The sequence below is a fragment of the Anticarsia gemmatalis genome, chromosome 8, assembly GCF_050436995.1.
Source record: "Anticarsia gemmatalis isolate Benzon Research Colony breed Stoneville strain chromosome 8, ilAntGemm2 primary, whole genome shotgun sequence".
NCBI classification, from domain to species: domain Eukaryota; kingdom Metazoa; phylum Arthropoda; class Insecta; order Lepidoptera; family Erebidae; genus Anticarsia; species Anticarsia gemmatalis.
The window spans coordinates 4929737-4953939 of NC_134752.1; the positions used below are offsets into that span (position 1 = coordinate 4929737).

Below are 24203 nucleotides of genomic sequence, written 5' to 3' on the forward strand. Positions count from 1 at the left end.
TTCTGTCAGTCAACAAGCTGTCAGTTGTCAAATTTTAAATGTCATTCCTTTTTCAATGATAGCAGATTATGAAATTTAGTCGATTGTTAAATGATAGAAAAAACTATTAGTAAGAAATTTCCTACATCTAACCAATTTTACTATGGAGAATGGGTCAACCGAGGCAGCTAGCTAAATGGGGCTCTTGATCTGATAAAGTAAATGTAACGTCATATTTTTTAATGTTGTACAATATTTTTACGTAGTTGCGAAAACATTTTTTTGGTTTATTTTGTAGGTGTCAGGCAACTGTCCAATATTATGTTTCTTATTGTATTTTACCGCATTATCACTTTAAGTACCTACGTAGAAAAGTTTTTTCAATCCTATATTTTAATCTTATTTTCCAAAAAGTAAAAACGAAACATTACTAGAGCATTACATATTTAACTTTTTACTAGGCACAACCAGATACAAGGGTACACATAATATACATATTAGAGAATCTGATATTATTTGGACTCTTAATAAGGTTATTATTTAAACAAAACAAGTAGAGCAGTACCAGTTAACAGAATAATGAAGATGAGTCTTTTATTTTCTGTCTTTAAGTTAACTCATCTGCACCCAAAACTGTTAGTGGTGTACAGTTTTAGTATTTAGGTATCTAATATTTTGAAACAAATTAGCAGCAACATTTAAATAACTACAACTCGACTAAATTATTACCACCATCCCAACACTACGATACGACGTTATCTGTGCTGCGATGTCAGTCGACCTTCTGTCAAAAACAACATTCGCGAGGGTTCTTTTGTAGTGTTTGTTTTTGAGATTATTGCGTTAAAAATAATGGAAATTACATACATGGTTAAACACAAAGTGGATTAAGTTGAGTGATAAGCATGAAGTACTTATACGTTATATTATTCTTGTTCGGATCGTACGGTGTGGGATCTGTTGTGGATAATAGTGGAAAGGTAAAGGCCGTGAGCGTGAGACTCACACCGATTGCATATGAAAATTGATAGAAATTTCTGAAAACAACGTGAATTCTTTGGTGTGTGCAATGTTGTTGTTATTGTTGTAGGAAAGTACAGAGTTGTCACGGGCACTAGATGACCGGCCGCTGTTATTTGCCACGTTAGGGGGCGGCATGGTCGCCGTAGAACCTCTAGCGGGAAATATTATTTGGAAACTCAAAGATGGTAAATGATTCATAATATTACTATTACTATTGTTATTATAGACTTTTGTTTACGTGTAAGTTTGTGAAGTAGTTACACATATTAGAACAGTATTACACTAGTGTTTGTGTTCTCAAACACGTCGTTGTTTATTTTGCGCACTATATCGGTTTATTTATGTGTACTGCGCAACTCTATTTCCTTTACTATGAAAATGTCTCATGAGTTTTACCTAACAATGTCAGTGATTATCAATATCTTTTATTAATATTGCCAGATATAGCTAATCAGTACATTTGATTTTTATAATGAAGATATAACAAACATGACTATAAGAATATTTTATTTTATTCAATGAAATATTTTTATTCATTTCAAAGATATAAACAAAGTTACCTCATGCATATAATATTACTCATGAGCAACTGATAATGTTGGTCTCTCTTATCAAGTACTGTATGAAAGGTCCATCATATCATAAGAAAGCACTCATTTAAACATGTTCAATTACTTAGTAATATATAATATTTACTATATTATTGTAACTATAAACAAACTCCATTCACAGTTGGCTGGTTTGAATGAAACTGACCACCATAGCCGAATATTGGTCAGGAGGACATTAGTTCAATATTATAATGTATATTGTATATCTTTAAACAATAGACTTAACCTCATGGTCAACAACTTAAAAAAATACAAAGATTTGATCAAAGATAAATCAAAATAAATTGATAATTAGTTATATGTCTAATCCATAATGATTAATTTATTTATGATGGGTAATTCCGTCCAGCACTTCAGTTAATATGATAACAGTATTAAGATAGTAACATCAAAATAACATTACAAAATAAGTTCTAGAATTATTTAATTTTTAAAATGCTCCATGATTTATGATACAGTTAATGATGTTCTCTGCATTCATCAATAACTTTTTGATAGATAAAATTATTGCAAATACTAAAATGAATAAAAGCCAGTTCCACTGTTTTTGAGGCATTCGGTTATCAATAGATTAACTTCAGTGTATCTAACTGCATCCTATAAGGTCTCGGGTTAACTTCTGAGATCAAGCAAAGTACTATTGGTCTTTTCCAATTTATGTTAGAATACTTCCCTATAGTAGCATGTAGTTTAGTTACATGCCTGGTACAAGGCAATAGGCTCCCCCCGTATTAAATGAGTATGTATCACATACACCGTCACCTGCACATTTGAATAAAGCCAAATTGATATTACGTATTAAAGTTTAGCAATTTAAATTATGCATATTTTTAACAAATGGTATCATAATTTGTATGAATATTACAGTGTCTCTTATCCTAACATACAATCTACACATGGCTCGTAAATACTCCATGTTTAATCAGCATGTCTGTTGAAAGCATACAATTGAGTACAGCATGAAATTCGACACCGATTATGAGTAAATTGTTTATAGATTAAAAACTTTTTAATGTATTTCAATAGGTCATAGATAAAGGCAAATTATCTTTGACTGACTGAAATTATCAAGGTGTGTATTATCACTACTTTGTTGCAATGTTTTTATAAATAAGTAATGTGTGTAACCATGTGGCCTTTCTACAATATTCTAGAGTAATTGGTATTGATTTGCTTTCAACTTAATTGTGGAGTATGTCTTTGTAATCAGTTGAGTGAAGTGAACTGAGAGTGTGTGGGTGAAGCTTCGCGTTAGTGAGTGAATTATTAAGTTCCTTTCGTAGAATTAGGTTGGTATACTTAGGAAGTTAGGAAAACTATTGTGAAGTTATTGATGAACTTTTGTTTCAACATGGTGGCTTAGCAGTCGTAAAAATACGACCTTAGAACAGTTTTTATTTATTTTATTTAATACTGTATTATTAGCGGCATTAGACATAAAGCCAGGATAGAAATAGCCACGAAGCAAAACAAATAAGGTTTTCATTCTTAGTTAGCTCATTTTATCTGCTTCATTATATGGAGCCAACTCGTTCTTCTTTAAACCAGTATCCGTATTCAGTATTTTTTTTTATAAGTAAAAATAATGGTTTCATAGTTTATCACTAAATCATAGCTCGACCTATTAACCATACATAATAGTAGACGTAAAATCGTATGTGGACTACATATCCGTAACTCCATTAACGATAGCATTAAATGCATACCATGACGTCCTGTCTAGTTATTTAATGTACTTAGATACTAAACTGTTATATTCATGTTATGTCACGATGTCTACGCGTATAATGATTTAATGAGAGGAGATATCGTGTCGTCGTGCGTTACATGATTGCATAGGACATCTCTTGAATATTCATTAGCCGCTTGTTGACAACATGTAGTTACAGATTGTTATTATAATGAAAATACTGTGAGCTATAGTTATTAGGTGATTGACCATACGTCGCTTTATCGTTTTCTATTGTTTTTGCTATATACTTAAAGATCTTAACTTACTATAAAAGTCGGAACCAGTCGGAACATATCTGACGAAATATGTGCCTCATATTATCGGTCTCGTAACCTTAGAATAGAGAACTACGAACCAAAAATTTTAACTCATACATTTAACCCACGATGCGTTATGCGAAGGCCATAAATAAACAATGCAAGACGCATCTTCCGTTAGATGTGTTCCGACACTAAAATTGTTTGTCAATAAAGGCAGTAGACAAAAGGGTTCGATTTGGCATGGAATGCTGTCGAGTCTAAGCCTGAACAAAACAAATATTTGTGTAGGATTTCCACCGTGTAAGTACGTGAATCGTATTACGGTGCACTTTGACTCCCGCAACTATCTGTATGGAAAGTCCTACACGCGTCACAACGCAAGATGAATTCTTAGTGTAGGTGTTGTTTTCGCGATCAATTACTAATTACCATAATTTCTTCTCTAGAACCTGTGGTCAAAGTACCGAACCAGCAGGCGGATTTAATGCCCCAGTTTCTCCCGGACCCTCGACATGGGTTCCTCTACATGTACGGTCCACGAGGAGACCAGCAGATGTTGAAGAAGCTGCCTTTTACAATACCGGAGTTAGTGGCGAACGCTCCTTGTCGTTCCACTGATGGTATCTTGTATACTGGGAAGAAGAGCGATACATGGTTTATGTTGGACCCTTTGACTGGGTCTAGGGAACACGTGTCAGGTATGTGATTAATATTGTTATTATTAACTTAATTTGTAATGTAATGTTTCGTGTGACACATGTGTAATTTATTTGATTCATCGTCATTTACTGGATTTAATTATGACTGTATTGTTTTTGTAAAAATATCAAAAGCTTTCTAGTAAAACAATCTACATTTTCAATGTTTATAGACCTGTTATAATGTGCCAATATTTACATTGTTTACAATAAATCATAACGTCGAATATCCGTTTGTATGCAACAGATTTTTTGTTTGACCTTTTTAGTTGTTAACCAACACTTACTGATCCATGAAACGTATCATAAATCTAATACATATAGGTATCCTATTTCCTATATATTCATACATGAAAGTCTATAAATATGGGTGTTTGTTTATTACTCCCTCAAAAACTAGTAAAAATACAAGATATCTATAAAAATCCGAAAAAATACGTTTCTAGATCTTTAGAAATATTTCAAGGCAAAATTATATTGGAAAATACGCCAGAAACATTTTGTTATCTACGGATTAGTAATTAAAATATTGGTACCGGACACCCGCCTCCATGTGTTCTGTGTCATGTCGCTATTATATTACATACAAAAACTATGACCACAAACCATTATTTTGTAATTGATGATGGACTCACAGCCTTTTTTCCCCCTCGTTTCGGGATGAGACGCTTGCACAGCGGTGGGACAGTAATGAGTTCAAAAAACATTTGCAAACACGTTTCCGGCGAAAAGATCTTATTTGTTAGAGTTTTTAGCACATAGAAACGTATCTTTCTCCCTTGGGAAATGGCGTGAACTACAGTAATTTGATCAGTTTATCGGTGTCCATGCGTTCAAATACATTTTTATCAGTTAAAATTGTCAATAACAGTATGTTAGCTTATCTGATATTGTCTGTCGGCTGTGTTTCAATTCCCCCCGGGCGATTAGGGTTATGTAAAGTCTTGTAATTTTTGTGATAATAGATTGGGGTTTTTATTAATAAATGTAAGTTGAACTTTCGTGTTATCTTCCACTCTCCCGGTCTGGGTCTACGGAGGCTATAAATGATGTTTATAAGACCAATTTAAAAGGGGAAATTACTCTGATTTATAAGTAAAAATACCGCTATTAAATGGTATGAGCGAAGTACAAAAAGGTCAAAACAAAAGATAATCAGCATTTTTGTTGGTTCGTTGTTCAAAATGATGATAATAATTATCTAACATTTGGTGACTGAATGACGATTGATTACTGGTAATTTTCGGACGATCTCAATCACTTAGCGCTAAATCTGCTTAAGCTTATCTATGTGCTAGGCCACAACTGCTTTTTATCTCAGTAGGCTTTTCTTTTACTTACGATAGAATAATGAGAGCGGGTGTCAAACACCCGTTCTCATTAATCTAACTTGAACTTGAAGAAGACATACAAATTATCCGTTGCATTAGTTGTTCATTTCAACCATACGAAAAAAAGATCCAAGTGAGCAAATGCAGTCTAAAAACAGCTCCATTTTTAGTAGGTCATAGTCCTCACCGGTTTCCTCGACTAAAAGAAAGAAAGTTATTTTTAAACAAATTTATATTTTAGGTTTCGACAAGTCCAAGATTTTCAAGAATACAGACGATAATACGTGCGTGCCAGATAAAAAGAGAGGCATATATGTAGCGAGAACTGAGTACAATATATTGATGCATGATTCCAAGAATGAGAATCATAAGTGGAATGTGACGTTCTTTGATTACACTTCTCATGCTATGGGCAAGGAACTGCTGAATGATTACGGTAAGCTGATTTCTATTGACTTATATCTTTGAACTGGCGCCGTACCCTTGAGTTAAAATTCTAGCGTGAGGGAGGGGTAGCGCTTAAAAGACTCATGATATAGCGCTACCCACGGCTCTTATTCTGAATTGTTGAATACAAAATGTTTGAGAACAAGTCATTTTCCATAATAGAAATAAATAACTTATTTAGGTCAAACAATACACATTCTAAATTGTATGAAAAATTTGGTAATAAATCAATTCCCCGTCATACACAACGGATTCCAGTCTTCGTGATTACTGTTGTAAATATTGAAAAAAAAAATGCTTTTTAAGGAAAAATATCCAATTGTCCATTATCCAGTGTTTTATGACATGAATAGCCTCGACCATAAACCACTTCAATAAAACTAGCGTAGCAACACATTTGGTAAACATATGCAGCTGGTCGCTATTGCTTACACAAACAATTAGGATTGCTTAGTAACAATTCTCACGGGGTTTTCAGAAGTTTTTCTTTTCAATTAGCAAAGGATTTATATCAAGTTCAAATGATTGCAACATAAGGTTTGAGCGTGACAGCTATTAGGAAGTTGAGGTTGTAGACCTCCGTAGCTCAGAGTACACGTAAAGCTGTCGGTCTTGCACCAATCTCTCTCCGGACTTGTTGGTTATCCGTCTCACGGGGCTATGAGAGTGATTGAACAAAAAGTGTACCTGTGTATTGCGCACTAATTTGGACTTTACAAACTAAAACCTGCAGAGTTGCTTGGTTTGAATGAAACTGGGCGCCGTAGCCAAATATTGGTTAGGAAGACATTAACAACTCAAAAATTAGGCTAAAATAATTACGCAAGTAATGTTATTCTTCTATCCAATCCAGGTATTATCCACTTCACTTCAACATCAAGTGGTCGAGTGATGTCCTTCGACCGAAAGACCGGCGACTTAGTATGGTCTCATAACTTCGAGACGCCAGTCGTAGCCGCCTACTTGCTAGACAGAGATGGACTTATCTCCGTCCCTTTTAACTCTATAGGAGATGATACGCTAGACCATATTATGGAGGATGCTACAACGTTGAGCAATGGGCAAGGGATAAAGAATTCAAATATTGAATTGTAGTAAGTATTTTTGTGATTATAAAAAGAAGTGTTATGATGTCGTAACAAATAGGTTTTATTATTATTTGTTACTAGCTGACCCGCGCAACTTCGCTTGCGTCCAATAAGAGAGAATGGGTGAAATTTTTCCCGTTTTTGTAACATTAATTACTGGTACTCCGCTCCTTTTGGTCGTAGCGTGATGATATATAGCCTATGTCCTTTCTCGGCTATCAAAATATCTCCATACTAAATTTCATGCAAATTGGTTCAGTAGTTTAGGCGTGATTGAGTAGCAGACAGACAGACAGACAGACAGACAGACAGACAGAGTTACTTTCGCATTTATAATATTAGTATGGATGAAATCAGGTTGATTTATTACGAGTAGGTACTTTTTTCAAAGTTTATTAGTAAAGTTCTTTTAGAAAGGCAGAGCCAGTTATGTTATAGACGATGTTCGGACATGCTACGTTAGTATAGAAATTAGACCTCTTATTTTGGATGTAACTGGGAAAATCCCGTAAGAAGTAACATAAAAGTGTTAATCTCTAACTGGTGATAAATAGTCATTGACCCTACGGTGGATGAAAAAACAAACGTAAGAAATGAATGAAGGACTGTTTGTATATTTCAATAACTAATTATAGGTGGCTACGAACAACATACCCGAGATTACAGCAATAACATGAAGTCGAGTGTGGCTATCAAACTGGACAACTCTACAAGCTATTTTAGACTTTATTGTTGAAGGAATAAGGTTTAAGATTCAACTGCTTTTAAAGTAGTGTTATGTAATATTCAGTACTGAAAACAATTTCCTTGTATTTGTTGTTGATATTTCTGTATGCACTAAATGTATGCATTTTGTCAAAATACCAATAATTTACATACTTATCTTTCAAAAAAAACTCCGGGATATCGATTAACTGGTTTTTTTTGTTGATACTTTTTTAAAATAAATAGTGAAATTTAAGTTCGCTCGTTGGGCGTTATTTACGGTGTAAAGGATATGATGAAAAATATTGGCTAACTTTAATATAAATACGATAAGGTTCTATTTAACCACATGTTTTGGGGTTTTATATTCAATTCAATTCAAAATAATAGGATATTAAAGGTAAAAACCACAAAATTTTCCTGTAGGTACGACTCCGCGTCCATTCTCGTACGAATCGTATGTTTAACCGATAAACACACATATAAGTATGTTTGTACAGGTGTATCAATTTGTTTGCTATTATTGAGGCTTGATGAAAAAGTGGTTAATTTATAATTATCAATTATTGATAACGGAAATTTAATTTTAGCACTTTTTTCCTTTTGTTTAAGACTTGATACTTACTTTATTTCGTTACAGTACAGTTTTTGCGAACAATAGTTATAATGTTAAGGTAAAAATAAAACTAAATATTTAAATTGTATTTCTTTGCAGTCCAACATTATACGTCGGAGAGCACAACCATGGTTTATATGCGTTATCGTCGCTAGTCGACAAAAATACTATAACGATATCGACCGGCCACACACAACCGCTACTCATAGAAGGACCTTCAGAAACTGAGGCGAAGCAAAACCAAGAAACGTACGAACCGTTTAAAAACGTACACTACAAACTTAAAGACTTAAACCTGCATGTAGCAGCGCCATACTTACTACTCGGGCACTACAAAGTTCCCGAATTGACGACAACATGGATGCCGCAAGTACCAAACTCGAATTTCCTCAACGTGCACAATTCACAGAATAGTGCAATGAAATTGATTAATGGGCAAGTCCATTCTGAGGGACAGAACGATGTTGAAAATGAGACGAATTTGAAGTCCAATTCTATATCTGTGTCGGTACAGACTGATGATTTATTCGAAGGCTTTACCTTCAGGCCAGGTCTTTGGTACAAGCAAGCGTACTTATGGTTCCATCAGCAAGAAAATCAAGTGTTGAAAGTCGCATTGATCATTCTCGTCGGCTTGGTGATTACCATGTTTTGGTATCTACGTTATCAGGTAATTGTAACTTTTTATCATATCTGTATGTAACAGTTTTTGTCAGACAACCGGCATTCTTTTGATAGACGTAAAAAATTGGCAATAGAAAGTTCGATTGGTCTTTTTCATACAATTCTAAGTTGACAAAGTCACGTTTTTGGACTAGAATATAACAATAGAATGATCTCTACAGGAATAAAACATATGGTACAATAAGTTACTGATATTATTGTCCTATACATAAATGTGACTTTACACTATAATCATTTGTAGTTTAATTAGTAAACGGCATTGTTGATACGGTCACACTTATAATGCAAATATATATATTCTAATAAGTCTAAATTAATTAATATTAGGTATATGTAGTTGCAGTGGAGTAGTTAGGTAGTCTGGGCATTGGTGCACAAAATAAACTATATACACCTTATCTACGACTCGATAAAAAGGCTTTTTTTGATGAGCCATACCATAGCTACCATATCATTGTGTAGTCTCAAAAACAGTTTATAATCCTCTCCAAGGCTTTATGAGATGAATTTCCACAGCTGAACAACTGTTTTAATCACTTTTCCGATCGCGTGTTCAGTCACGTGGCCTGTTGTTCACTCAATACACGCCAATTTAAACGTGATTGTTATTTATGCATACGGTAGCCTTATCACCACTTTATAGAGATTTCGAGTACATAAATACATACCTTTGAGTACGTCACTCATTGAGTTATGCATTTTATTATGATAAGTGGAAGGCATTATTCGATTAATTGATATTTTATCGCAAATTTCTGAGCCTCGTACGCGTGCAATTACTTTTGCACCTGTATTTTTAAGTTTCAAAAGCGATAGTGACATTTTATACTACTTATTCGATTTTTTTACACCTGTTACTTGGGAAATGAGTATTTCTATGCAGATGCCAGTATGCCTAGTTATTAATTAACTGTGGAAATTTGATAGGTAAAATACTTTTTGAACACAAATAAATACTGTTAGGTACGTTAAAATAGACGCAAGAATAACGTTTTCATTTTAAAAGTTTTGATTGAAAATCGCAAAATACTGTGAAAATAATCAAAGCTTACACAATGTTTAGAAATATGACAGTATCTAAGAAAGAAAGATCCACCTTTTCTTCGTAGCATCAATACTCTTTATGAACTGTTTGTCATTCGCATCATTCTTCCTCGAACTACACCGATCATGAGAAAATGCAAATGTCTCCGTGTTGTTGACACAGATGTTATGGGTCTGTTTAGAGTTGTAAAGTTGTTACTATATCGACAGTGCGACGTAAATACCACTAAATACTCGGTATTTGTACACATAAATAAATTATATGGAGGAAATAGGTTTTGCATGTTGCTGGCCACGTGCGTGAAACGTGGAAGATCCATGCAATATTTTATTTTATTTATCTTCATTTTCCTTTAATTTATTTAGGCGTCGGTGTGCCACAGCTGGACAAAGGCCTTTTCCGTAGACTTTAAGATCTCTCGGTTGTTTGTTATATTTTGTCATCTTTCCAGATGCAAATATACAAATTGCCTGCAGAGAGAAAGACCTTAGAATATTTTCACATTTACATGGTTGATTTTAAAAGAAAACGGTTGCTAGCGTAATCCAGTAGTTAATTAAAACAGTTAAAATATAATTGCATTTCGTATTGCGTAATGAGTTACAGTTTATATTCAACAGTAAAACTTCACATGGAAACCAATAATGACGAATAGTTATCAGTTCAATACTTACTTGTAAGAAACTGCATCGCTTATCTCTAGTCTAGTCTAAAGTATAGATAGATAGGTATCACGGAATGTGCATAAGTTCATAATTATTGTTATCTATGATCCAGTTTTGCTATCGGAAAATTATTCTAAAGGTCGTAGAAAATATATGTATGAATTTTAATAATAATGGAGTTGGGACGTAATCTGACCACAGATTTCTATGTAAAATTACAATGATTTTCTGATATCAATCTTTAAAATTATTGTTGAAATTAATGCGTACAAGTTTCGTTTTAAAATTGAATGTATGTTACTTTTATTATACAAATCTGTGAAGCGTAAAACTTTCTGAATTTTGGAAAAAATATCCGTTGTGACCCGTTTCAATACTTACTTACATACATACATACAACATATCACGGTAGTTTATTCGAAAGTGTAGCCAGAGGTGTATTAAATTCACCCGCTTTTCGCTATTTACTATGTTAGTCTCATGTAATAGGAGGCAGGTCTATTGCCATGTTATATTGCTCTTTACCAATCGCCATTTTATAGATACGTATGGCTTTTATCCCCTCTATCCGTGGGATTCCTACTTTGTTTTATAAGTTACGGCAAATTTGATAACTAATACCTACCTTTTAACCTGTACTTGCAACGATTATTATCTACAAGGACACCATGCCAATTAGTATTCAGTTTAAATTGATTATATTACACTATAATAATTATAATTAACTGAGAATCGGCCATATGGTTGTTCAATGCTTCGAACGTCAAAGAAACGATTACCATTAGTATTTATTACGATATCTGCATATTACAAATTGTCGTTCTTTGTGAATATAAATTAACAAGATTCAGGGCTAGTTTCACAGCCTATGAATTAGTGACCGCAAATGTATGAAACAGCTGAAATTTTTTTTATTTATTTACTATTAAAAAAAAGACAACTCCTGCACTAAGAATTGCTCTTGTGTCGCGGGGACTTTTACAAACAACGGACACAAAGTACAATCACACCCGAATCACACAATTATTTTTGGATCGCACAAATAATTGTCCCATGTGGGAATCGAACCCACGACCGCCCGACGCAATGGTACCGGCGACACAATGGTGGTGACCTAAACCTAAATTCCACCTGACATGGTATCTGATCGGTTGTCCAGAAGTGTCATAGTGTGTAAATAATATTTTCATGAGTTGAACTTATAGTGGTTTTTAGAGCACTATTGCGTTCACTGAGACCAATGTCCATTCTCTACAGTTGTTTAGACTTGTCACGATTTCCATATACTTGCTGGCAAAATGGTGTCTGATTTAGTTTTATTACTATGAGTCGGCCCCAGTCGTTTTACTTCGAAAAGTGTCTAGTTAAGTGCATCCTAGCTTATCATTAAAGCCATTGTAAAACCGGCTTGCTATTATTTACAAGGGTATAAGTTTACTACACGATGCCTATTACTGTATGTGAATGACATGTGCAGTTAGGTTCTGCAATATTTATATTCTTTTACGTAAGAAGCTAATGCGTGCACGTTGTCGTCCCTCACGCACTCATTACGAGCACGCATAATATTAAGATCATTACGCTTAAAATTATACTAACTTAACTGACTGACTCGACATCGTCCGGGTATAGTAAAATTTTATCCCGTTGATTTAATTCCCGTGGGACTTTTGATCTCATCGGTCCTCTACAAACTTTGGCCCTGCAATGAAAAAAATATTTAAAAAAATAACCAGATTAGTTTAGTTGTTTAAAAGTTAACGCGTACGTACATTTCGATGCTCCATTGTTATTTGTATAGATAAATACTTGCCTTAATTGTCAATAATGAAACGTTTTTCTCCTATTCCAGGCTCGCGAGTTCCAGCAGTTGTCTCAAGGCGGGTCTCGTAGTTCCAACGCATCGACATCGTCTAACGGCGAAGTGACCGGCCACTTGATGGACATCGGCAATGGAGAAGTGCGCATCGGAAGGATTACGTTCAACACCGATCAAGTGCTCGGCAAGGGCTGTGAAGGAACTTTTGTTTATAGGTATGACAAATTTTATATTTATAAGAAATTTTGAAGTAAGTATTGTTTGTCAAGAATTTACATATCTCCTGAGTAATCCATACAAATATTATAAATGCGAAATCTGTTACTCACATGTCTGTTACTCAATCACGCCTAAACTACTGAACCAATTTGCATGAAATTTGGTATGGAGATATTTTGATACCCAAGAAGGGACATAGGCTACTTTTTACCCCGGGAAAAAGACGCATTTCCATGGGAAAATTCAGGTGGCGGACGAAGTGTCGGGTAGAAGCTAGTAGTATAATAAGTTTACTCTGTCCTTTACAAAGTGATATCCTGCGTCAAATAAAGCAAGCCTAGGTAATATTTACATTATTTACCTAAAAAATATAACCTTCCTAAATGTTAACTGTAACTGCTGAAAAAATAAACACCTGACTAGAATAACACTTTTTTACATATTTACTCTTTAGTCTGAGTAAATATTGTGGTAGACAGACATAACTTATTTGTGTTTGTTTTGATCAACGCGCAATGTGCACAAAGTTAACTTAGACTTTCATGGCATAAGTATATAAATAGAATTTGACAGCAGTAACTTGGATAAATATTTATATGTATAAAATGTCAAATTCATATTCTGTATTTTGTATTTCAGAGGCACATTCGACAAACGCGCGGTGGCGGTAAAGCGGCTGTTACCCGAATGTTTTACCTTCGCGGACCGCGAGGTGGCGCTGTTGCGAGAGTCAGATGCGCACGCGCATGTTGTGCGGTATTACTGCACTGAAAGGGATAAACAATTTAGGTAAGAGATAATACAGAGTATATAAGTAAAAATTAAAAATGTATGAAGCTACAGAAATATATCATTCAGAAAAACTTGCCTTCATAATTGACATGGAACTATAAAAGATTTGAATTAATCTTTTTATTTCAATAAATATGTACTAGTTATTAAAATAAAAGCATATTTTGCAATACTAATTAAAACATTTAAAATTTGTTATATTTCAGGTATATTGCATTGGAGTTGTGTTCGGCGACATTACAAGATTACGTAGAAAAGAAGTTGAACTTTGAATGCACGATTGATTCCGTAGAAGTACTAAGACAAGCCACAATGGGTCTCTCGCATTTACATTCTATGGATATAGGTGAGGACCTGGATTTATAAATACTTGCTTACATACATCAAATAAATACGTACATAATATCATGCCTGTTATACGCGAAGGTGTAATAACCCACTTGTCGCCATTGGCAATGTTAGTCCCGTGTAATAGGGGGCGTTACAGTGGCGGTCGGATTCACTACCAAACGCGCTACAGCGGCAGTCTAAATTAAATTATGAAACGTATATTGATGTTCCTCTGGCTAAGACATTATTTTCATATTGATTGTTACAAATCAGTGGCTACACCCCTAATTGACAAAAGAGGCGTCATCATCTATCATTGTAATTGTTATCAATAATAAAACAGATTTTTTACTTCCCAGTGCACCGTGACATAAAGCCCCACAACGTGCTCCTATCAATGCCGACGGGCGCGGGTGAAGTGCGTGCAATGATATCCGACTTCGGTCTGTCTAAGAAGTTGAACATCGGTCGAGTGAGCTTCTCGCGGCGGTCGGGGGTTACCGGCACTGATGGATGGATCGCGCCTGAGATGATCAATGGAGAAAGAACGGTACGTGTATTGCTTATTATATAGCCTTAGTTGTATAAGTTATTTTATCGGCGACACTCCGAAATAAGGTCGGTGATCCAACGTAATGTGGGTCAATATGCCAAGTGTGGCTCGTGCACAAGACAGTTTAAATTTGGACCTCGTCTTTGTATATTGTGACGTGGTGCCAAAGGGGCAAAAAATAATTATGAATGACTGCCTAAGACAGTAAATTTATGTCATCTTTTATAAACATGCTATTTTGCTTTTCTAATTCAATTGAAATTTAACCAATTTTTTTTTGTTTCAGACGACATCAGTAGACATATTCTCATTGGGCTGTGTGTTTTACTACGTGTTATCGAAGGGCATGCATCCATTTGGTGATATGCTTAGAAGACAGGCGAATATACTCACAGGGGATTATAACTTAGAACAACTTGAGTAAGTAACTTACTGCTGTCAAACATTGTTAACTATAGTATTAAATTAAGGGGCTTTGTTTTTGTACATTAGAATACTGGCTAAAACCATTATAATATGTATACAGCGCTGATTGCACGTAAGGTGATTATAATGATGCGTTATAAAAACAGACTATTGTACCATCCGAATCTCGTTCATGAGATTCTCCTTACTTCACAACTTACTAATTTTACACTTAAAAATCATTTAATTTCTAATACTGTTATTATTATTCTACAGTAAAATACTACCAGAAGAAGAAGTGCTTCTTACAAAAATCCTGATCCGCGCTATGATCTCACCGCGGCCGGGCGCCAGACCTCCTTGTGAAACAGTACTCAAATACCCCATGTTCTGGGGCAAGCAGAGCATACTTAACTTCTTACAGGTAACATTATCCATACTAATATTATAAATGCGAAAGTAACTCTGTCTGTCTGTCTGTCTGTCTGTCTGCTACTCAATCACGCCTAAACTACTGAACCAATTTGCATGAAATTTGGTATGGAGATATTTTGATACCCGAGAAAGGACATAGGCTACTTTTTACCCCGGGTAAATTACGCATTTCCCGGGAAAATTCAGGTGGCGAATGAAGTCGCGAATAATCAATATAATAATGACATTAAATTAACAAAATTCCGTTGTCATGGCAACTGTTTTAATGACGGATATGCCTTAGCGCGAATTCGTTATATTAGGAGATATTTAAATAATTTTGATATATTTTTCGTGAAAAAAAAGGCATATTTTGTATCATCACGCTACGACCAATAGGAGCAGAGTAACAGTAAAAAGTTATAAAAACGTGGAAAATTCTGACCCATTCTGTCTTATGTGACGCAAGCGAAGTTGCGCGGGTCAGCTAGTATTACATTAAAAATAATATAATCAGATATAAGCACACTCGGCGCATTTTCGATGCCCAAAAACAGGGACTATGACGCCCGTACCTAACCAAACCACCAAAGTGTAGGCTATATGGACCAACAGAAACAAACAAAATAGACAGATAATTATGGCCACATATTATTATATGTTATTTTATACTTTGGCACTATGACGCCTGTTTTTACTATACGAAGCTGTGAGGTATAAGGGAAACAAATTGAAACAAACGAAGTTCATCATCATCAGTTAGTTTTCATACTTGGTTTTACACGGTGAAATACAGTTCCACTTATGTGAACTTCATTTGTTTTGTTGGTTCGCGTTGTGAAATGCGCTTCACGAACACTCACGTATACGTAAACGTGCACGTATCGTCAAACAGGTAATTAAGAAATTAGATATAATACGTTGAACAACTAATTTATTCTGTATCATTTAAAATATACTGGAATTATTGGTCTTAAAACTTCCTATATCTTCCCAGTTTGGTTTTGGTAGGTAATAAGTCTTTATGAAAATAAACTGCGCACATGATCATCGTATTACGCACGGGAGTCGCGGGTCAAATATATTTTGATGTAGAGTCCAACCAGATAAAAATAAAATAAAAATTGCGTAACGTAGTACGCCGTAAAATAAATCGTTGTATTGAATTCTGCCCACGTGAATAGAATCCTTAGATAAAACAATACCCTATGTTTCAATACAGCTTATAAACTCTCATTCTCGTATTCATAAAAATATATGAAGTTATTAAAGGCTTATAAAGTGTTTTGTTCCTTTCACTCCTAAGCGAAATGAAAAAGAGAAAACATATTATAGTAGCTTTTTAACTAAAATAGGTTTAACACATTGTTTATGAATTAGGGGGTCAGTGCCAAATTTCGCCTATTCTGTACACCCTCAGAAAAAAAATGCATTTATCCATACTAATATTATAAATGCGAAAGTAACTCTGTCTGTCTGTCTGTCTGTCTGTCTGCTACTCAATCACGCCTAAACTACTGAACGAAATTGCATGAAATTTGATATGGAGATATTTTAATACCCAAGAAAGGACATAGGCTACTTTTTACCCCGGGAAAATGACACATTTCCCGGGAAAATTCAGGTGGCGAACGAAGTCGCGAGTAATCAATATTATAATGACATTTGAATTAACAAAATTCCGTTGTCATGGCAACTGTTTAAATGGCGGATATGCCTTAGCGCGACTTCGTTATATTAAGAGATATAAATAATTTTGAGAATATTTTTCGTGAAAAAAAAAGCATATTTTATATCATCGTAAAAAGTGTTACAAAAACGTGGAAAATTCTGACCCATTCTCTCTTATGTGACGCAAGCGAAGTTGCGCGGGTCAGCTAGTCTATTATAAATGTAAGAAGTAGAAGTGGAATATATATTTATCAGTTGGTAATACTAGTCTTAATTTAATTTTTTACCATTTATATCATGTGTATCGTAATTTTTATACTTGCTAAAAATCAATATCAAATCAAATCGCACTTAAAAATAGGTACTTATTACTTAAAAGATTTGTAAAGCGTAACGCTGGAGTAATGACCTCTCTTATCATGTTGTATAATAGATAAGTAAGTAGGCATAAAATGTTTTATAAATTAACTACTACTAGTTACAATATACCGCCACTTGCTTATCATTAGTTGTACCAGAGTTTAATTCAGTCTATAATGTACTGAATGACATTGGCTTTCCTTTAGAGGTCAAGTTCAATACAATGTGTGAATTTCAACCTGACCTTGAGTCCAATGTCGTTCCCAATGACATTACTTTGTAAATTGAGGTCGCAGTACCTACTATAGGTTCAAATGTGTACTTTAGTGTGTACACGATAAGGATCAAATTTTAAAGTCTATCTTAAAGTACATACCTCTTTGATCTGCTTCCTTTTTTATAAGGCTTATCGGTTATTGACTTGTGTATGCCCAAAAATGTAAGGTCGTGTTTTTAAAAAATCATTTGAGTTATACTTTAGCATTCCAAGGAATGTGGGGTTTTTACGTCGTCAAAAAAAATTGTGCTTGCAGGATTCACAGGCTGGCTTATTATGCACAATAAATTCATAGCGGTACTTATAGGTACATGCAATAGAGGGTAACATCATGGTAGAGATCAAACATTACACTATTCCTATTTTTGATATTAAGTAGTGGTCTAAAGTGTACTGTTTTGTCCAGGACGTAAGCGACCAGGTAGAGAGTGGTGGCTGTGGGTCGGAGGCGGCGCTAGAACGTGGCGCCCGACGTGTGGTGCGCGGGGACTGGCGCGCGCGTGTATGTGCCGCCGTGGCCAACGACCTGCGGGCGCGCAGGACATACCGCGGGGACCGCGCCGCACACCTACTGAGAGCTATACGGAATAAGGTACATAACGCCTTTTTACAGCTTCTACTGTCCTATTTGTTCAAATGATTCGTTCATTCATAAATACAAAAGAGAAAACCGAACTGTTACCTCGGATATAGTCAACACTGAATCAAAAATGGATAACAATCATATAACCTTTTCCTTGACATCGGTTAAAAAGACAATATTAATAAACAAGCATATTTCTCCCAACAGAAACATCACTACAGAGAACTAGAAGTAGATGTGAGAGACAGCCTAGGCAAGTTGCCAGATGGATTCGTCACGTACTGGCTCAGGAGGTTCCCGCTACTATTACCACACGTATGGCTACAAATGCAAGACTACCGCGCCGAGGACATCCTGCAAGCGTACTACCCGCGCTCCTTCACCTTCAACAGAGAAGACGTCGCCGAACTCAACGACGACTGGGACCATGAAGAAATACCCGAAGAAATGTGCGATCCGGAAAGAAATTGCCTGTTTCAGAAGAGTAGAGTGTTCTACGATGAAAACTTAGACCAGAATAGGTATAAAAAAGAAGGGTCTCCTAGAGCATCGCCGAGGAAACGAGTCGATTGGAGAAGCGAACCGAGGCAAGATGACGTCAGACTTAGGGACAGACATTACTATAAGAAAAAAGAGAAAAAACGGGAGGACATGCCAGTATGGACGTTGCCTCCACAGTGAACGTAGGTTAGTGTAAGTTAATACTAGAAATCACAGGGAAGATATTTGTTAAGAGTAAGTAGACAACGACATGTGCTTATTGGCTGTCTGAGTGCGTCCTTTGAAGTCTCAAGTAACCAATCCATATGACTATACTCGTGGCATTACAAACGTGCGAAATAAGTCATGTCATTTTATCGGAGTCTCTCGCTCGCACTTACACATTTTCGCATTCTTATGATTATGACGTAGTTCGGACGTTTGTGACGTACTGAGTAAGGCAACAAACTTTCCGGATAATTACTGAGAGATTATTAAATAGCCCCAAACGAAAGGATGTTTTATGAACTAGAGTCAGCAAGTGATATTGCGAAGTGGAATGATGCGTGCACGTTGTCTTTAGTCGTTTAGTCAATATCGCTAGTGTAGCGTCAGTGCAAAACTTGCAAATTGTAAGTATTATTATTAAATTAGTTTTTAATTCTAGGCGTGATCATCCAGTGAATGAGAATTTTCGCAAGACAGCCTTGAATGGTAGGCGTAGTTTGATAAAAGTAAAAGTTGGTCACTGTTTTTGTAAATCAAAGCAGCACCGATGGTTTTAAAAACTGCCTTTAGTCTTTGTCACACGTATGAAAAAAAGATTATAAATTTAGTGCTTGTTTATGTTTTTTCTATACTTTTATTAACGATTTCTGACCGCCTCTGAAGCGCAGTGGTAAAGGTGGCCGCAACGCCACTACTGGTGCGACAAGAGGTTGTGGGTTCTATTCCCACACGGAACAAATATTTGTGCGATCCACAAGTAGTGGTTTCCGGTCTGGTTGTACTTTGTGTCCGTTGTTTGTACGTTTGTAAGACGCAAGAGCAATTCTTAGTGCGGGAGTTGTCTTTTTTAAAAGAAAGAAGAAAGAAAGGTAACAATTTTATGAACGCACACGATAAATCACGCTAATACTATCATAGTAGAAGTGATTTTGTCGATATTTTATTAGGCAAATACTGTTTTTCTTGTCTAGTTATAAAGTAATGCGAAATGCACAAGATTATTATATAATATATTGTATAATTATGTTGTATAATTATTATTTATTTAGATAAATTTATATTACGTTAAGTATAAAGGACAATTAATATATTACAAATAATTAAGTACTTTAATAGATCTCTAATGATTGTAGATTAATTTAGTTATTAGTGTGTTATGTTGAATGAGTTGAGTTTGGGACCAAGTGGTGCAAGAGTATCAATTTGGAATGTATTTGAAAGCATTTGCGAGGAAAACGTTATGTAGTATAATGTTTATAAAAAAAGGTGTCGACAAGTTAGTAGTCATAATCGAGCTATAATTTTATTATTTTTATGTAGAGATTGTGTCATCATCAAGAAAACAACTCGATGAGCACTACAGCTTCGAAAATATAAAAGAATATTGAATTACGAAAATCTGATATAAACAAACTAAATTAAATACTAAACTCATAACTAATTTTGAGATCGATTGGCATGTTTGCTTTACGAACGTGTAGTCTTTAAGATTGGTTAGTTTAGTGTAATACGATTTGACACTGCCGTTTCAATCTTACAGATTTTGATGATATTAATAGATTGTTTCAAATTCATGACCCTGTTTACAAATATGGCATATATCTCAACTTAAAATCGGCAGACAACAGACAGGTTTAAAAGGTGATACAATCAGTAATAAACAACTTGTGGTCACCTTTACCAACAGGTTTCGATATTAGATGTCCAAATAATGATATCAAGTCATTACATTATCAAGTCAAATGTTCAATGCAAATGCTTATCGCTTTATGCAAACATCACACGTATCTCATATATACTATATTTAGTTATCGAACTATATTTACTGCTGGATTGCAAATAAATTGAGGAAATATTGCGACTAGTTTTATGTCGCGGCCGTTACATTCCTTATGTATTTTATTGATATAGTAATAGCACATATGTTTGAAAAGTAATTGGTTATTTACTTTCGTTTTAAATGTTCAAACACCCCATGTTTTTAATTAAAGGTGTTATGTGTATCTTTGGCGACATATATTTATTGTTTTCTTTATGAAAAACGTATAATTACGTATACGTTAAGCACTATACAATCTCGCGTATACGTGCTTTTATAAGTGTCGAAATATTTTTTGTAGTATCGGTTCTAACGCACAAAGCCTTTTTTAATTTTAAGTACACGTGAGTAAACACGTGTATAGAGATCCAACTTTTAGCCTGCGAACTTATATTTACAATAATAACAACGTAAAATTGTGTAAAAGATAAAAGCGGGTCACAAGTGATTATGCGTTAGTGTAAACGGGTGGCGAGGCGACATCGCAACGTATTAAGTAATCATTTAAATTAAATTATTGTATGTTTGTGCGTAGAATTGATATGGTTACGAATAATTTTTATGCTGACTAAATGTCCCAGAATGACAATATTTTGCGTATTTGCGTTTGAAAAGAATGTGATTTTCGGTAATGTAGTACAAACGAATAATTGATTGATTAAACACTTTTGATGTGTGATTTCGGCACCTTCATCCGTCTACATTATCTCTCCTGAGTTTAATTTTTTAGTACATTTTAAAGCTTATTAACTTATTAATCTTGCATATGTGTCCTTTCTACGGAAATTAAAGCGTGCTGTTTTAATATTACTGATATATTTTATAAAACCTAATTAAATATTTAAAACGAGATTTGTTTTTGGTGCTAAGACAGTATAAATCGGAATATTTTATGCGTGTAGGTTTTCAAACACACAAATAGAGATAGTTGTTAGAATGTCGCGAATGATTCATAATGCGGACGCCCAAATCTAATAGGTTAATTAAAAAAATATTTTAACGTTCACATACTCATGTTTTATGTATGGACCAAGAATTCGCAGATAACTTGAGATCTCTCATACCTACTTATCTACCTTCTAATATCTTTTAAATGCTAATATTATTTTGTTCAAAGGTTAGCAGATATTAGTTTTAATTCTCATAATTTGAATGCTGGGCGATGTTATCTTTCGCGATTTAGATATGGTTGCTTTTTAGTGTTCCATACAGGTTTCTAGGACACAAATATTAGATAAATGTCATATAGTTAGGTACTAACACGATTTCGAAAACTCAATATGTGTTAAAGAAATATTTATTCCTATAATTTACTTCACGAAAACAGCGCCTCTTACTTAAGAAGAAAAGCAAGGATGATATGGTGATCGTAATAATTCATCTGTTGATTTTGTTTATACAAAAAAAACAGCTAACGTAACCTTAGCGACCATACATAATATAACATTTTAACGCGGACTGCTTATAAGGTCGCGATTGCACAACATTATAGTTCATGGTATTATAAATGAAATATCTGAACGTCAGTAGGTACTCGACCGGTGACGTCATATTATAATTTAAAACCAAAAGTAATCGTAATGCAAAACCTGTTATTGAACTAAATATCAAGGTTCACGAGTGTGGTTTAGAACTTTGGAACATAATATGTGGGCAACCTCTTAAGTTATGATATAGTTGCTATGTCAATGATAGTACATTATGGACCAAGATCCCAGAGCTGCCAGACCTACGTCATTTTAGCAAAGCTGAAACTTTGAGGATTGTTAGTATAAAGGGTCTGTTAAGAGGTATGCACATCCACTACCTTGAAAGCGGGGCCGTTTCTGAGGTAGCGCGGAGTGAAGGTGCGTAAAAAACGACCCAACCCACGTTATAGTAGCAAAGTTGGTTTTCAGATATGTTATTAATGATATTATGTAGAATTAAGATTGACTATTGCCAGACCGTTTCCCGGGGCCATTACTTCTGCCAGACGCCTTAAATGTTATAAAAAAATGAGGTCAACTACGTCATAGTAGCAAGCCTAAATTTTATATATGTTATTAAAGGTACAATTTTAAGACCCCCTGTATGCGGACAGACCATTCCGCGGGGCCCTTCGTCCCCTAGACGCCATTAAACTTTCCCTATGAGTGCGAGAGTAAGAGCATTATTCATACGCATAAATGAAAAACAATTGAATTAAAAAAATAAAAATTGAAAAATTATTGAATACTAACTGACCCGCGCATCTTTGCTTGCGTCACTTAAGAGAAATAGGTCAAAATGTTACATAAACGGGTTATGTAACATTTTTCACTGGTACTCTGCTCCTATTGGTCGTAGCGTGATGATATATAGCTTATAGCTTTTCTCAATAAATAGGCTATCCAACAGTAAAATATTTTTTTATTCGCACCAGTAGTTCCTGAGATTAGCGCGTTCACACAAACAAACAAACTTCTCAGCTTTATAAAATTAGTATAGATTAAAAGTACTTGGAATGTTTAGGAAGATAAGTAACATTATTTTGGGAATTATTTTAAAAATAGATATGGTTTACACTATTCACAAAAATTATGAAAAAAAAATTGTAGTCATTCATCATCATCATCATTATCTGAGCTCTTACTTCCCTCATCAAATTGAATATTTAAATCATCTCCACCATCGTCTTCATTGTTACTTGAATTCTCTGTAAAAAAAAATGTAGGTAATGATGTTGAAAACAGTTACAAGTAGGTATATTGAAATAATAAAATAATGAAATAAAATAATATAATAATATAATATATAATATAATATTAATAATTGAAATAATGTTACTTATCTTCCTAAACATTCCAAGTACTTTTAATCTATACTAATTTTATAAAGCTGAGAAGTTTGTTTGTTTGTGTGAACGCGCTAATCTCAGGAACTACTGGTGCGAATAAAAAAATATTTTACTGTTGGATAGCCTATTTATTGAGAAAAGCTATAAGCTATATATCATCACGCTACGACCAATAGGAGCAGAGTACCAGTGAAAAATGTTACATAACCCGTTTATGTAACATTTTGACCTATTTCTCTTAAGTGACGCAAGCAAAGATGCGCGGGTCAGTTAGTATTCAATAATTTTTCAATTTTTATTTTTTTAATTCAATTGTTTTTCATTTATGCGTATGAATAATGCTCTTACTCTCGCACTCATAGGGAAAGTTTAATGGCGTCTAGGGGACGAAGGGCCCCGCGGAATGGTCTGTCCGCATACAGGGGGTCTTAAAATTGTACCTTTAATAACATATATAAAATTTAGGCTTGCTACTATGACGTAGTTGACCTCATTTTTTTATAACATTTAAGGCGTCTGGCAGAAGTAATGGCCCCGGGAAACGGTCTGGC

At 34.7% G+C, this 24203-nt stretch overlaps 1 protein-coding gene across 1 annotated transcript; it reads left to right on the plus strand.

The window, feature by feature from the left end:
* Nucleotides 1-776: 776 nt before the first annotated feature.
* On the plus strand, nt 777-22695 carry Ire1 (serine/threonine-protein kinase/endoribonuclease Ire1). The gene is made up of 14 exons (XM_076117254.1): nt 777-959; nt 1070-1187; nt 4052-4303; nt 5876-6070; nt 6935-7175; nt 8590-9160; nt 12737-12918; nt 13562-13711; nt 13921-14060; nt 14404-14594; nt 14884-15017; nt 15279-15426; nt 18131-18316; nt 18515-22695. Exons 1-14 carry the CDS (start codon nt 885-887, stop codon nt 18986-18988), a joined length of 3057 nt encoding a protein of 1018 aa, XP_075973369.1. The 5' UTR covers nt 777-884; the 3' UTR covers nt 18989-22695.
* Nucleotides 22696-24203: the final 1508 nt, after the last annotated feature.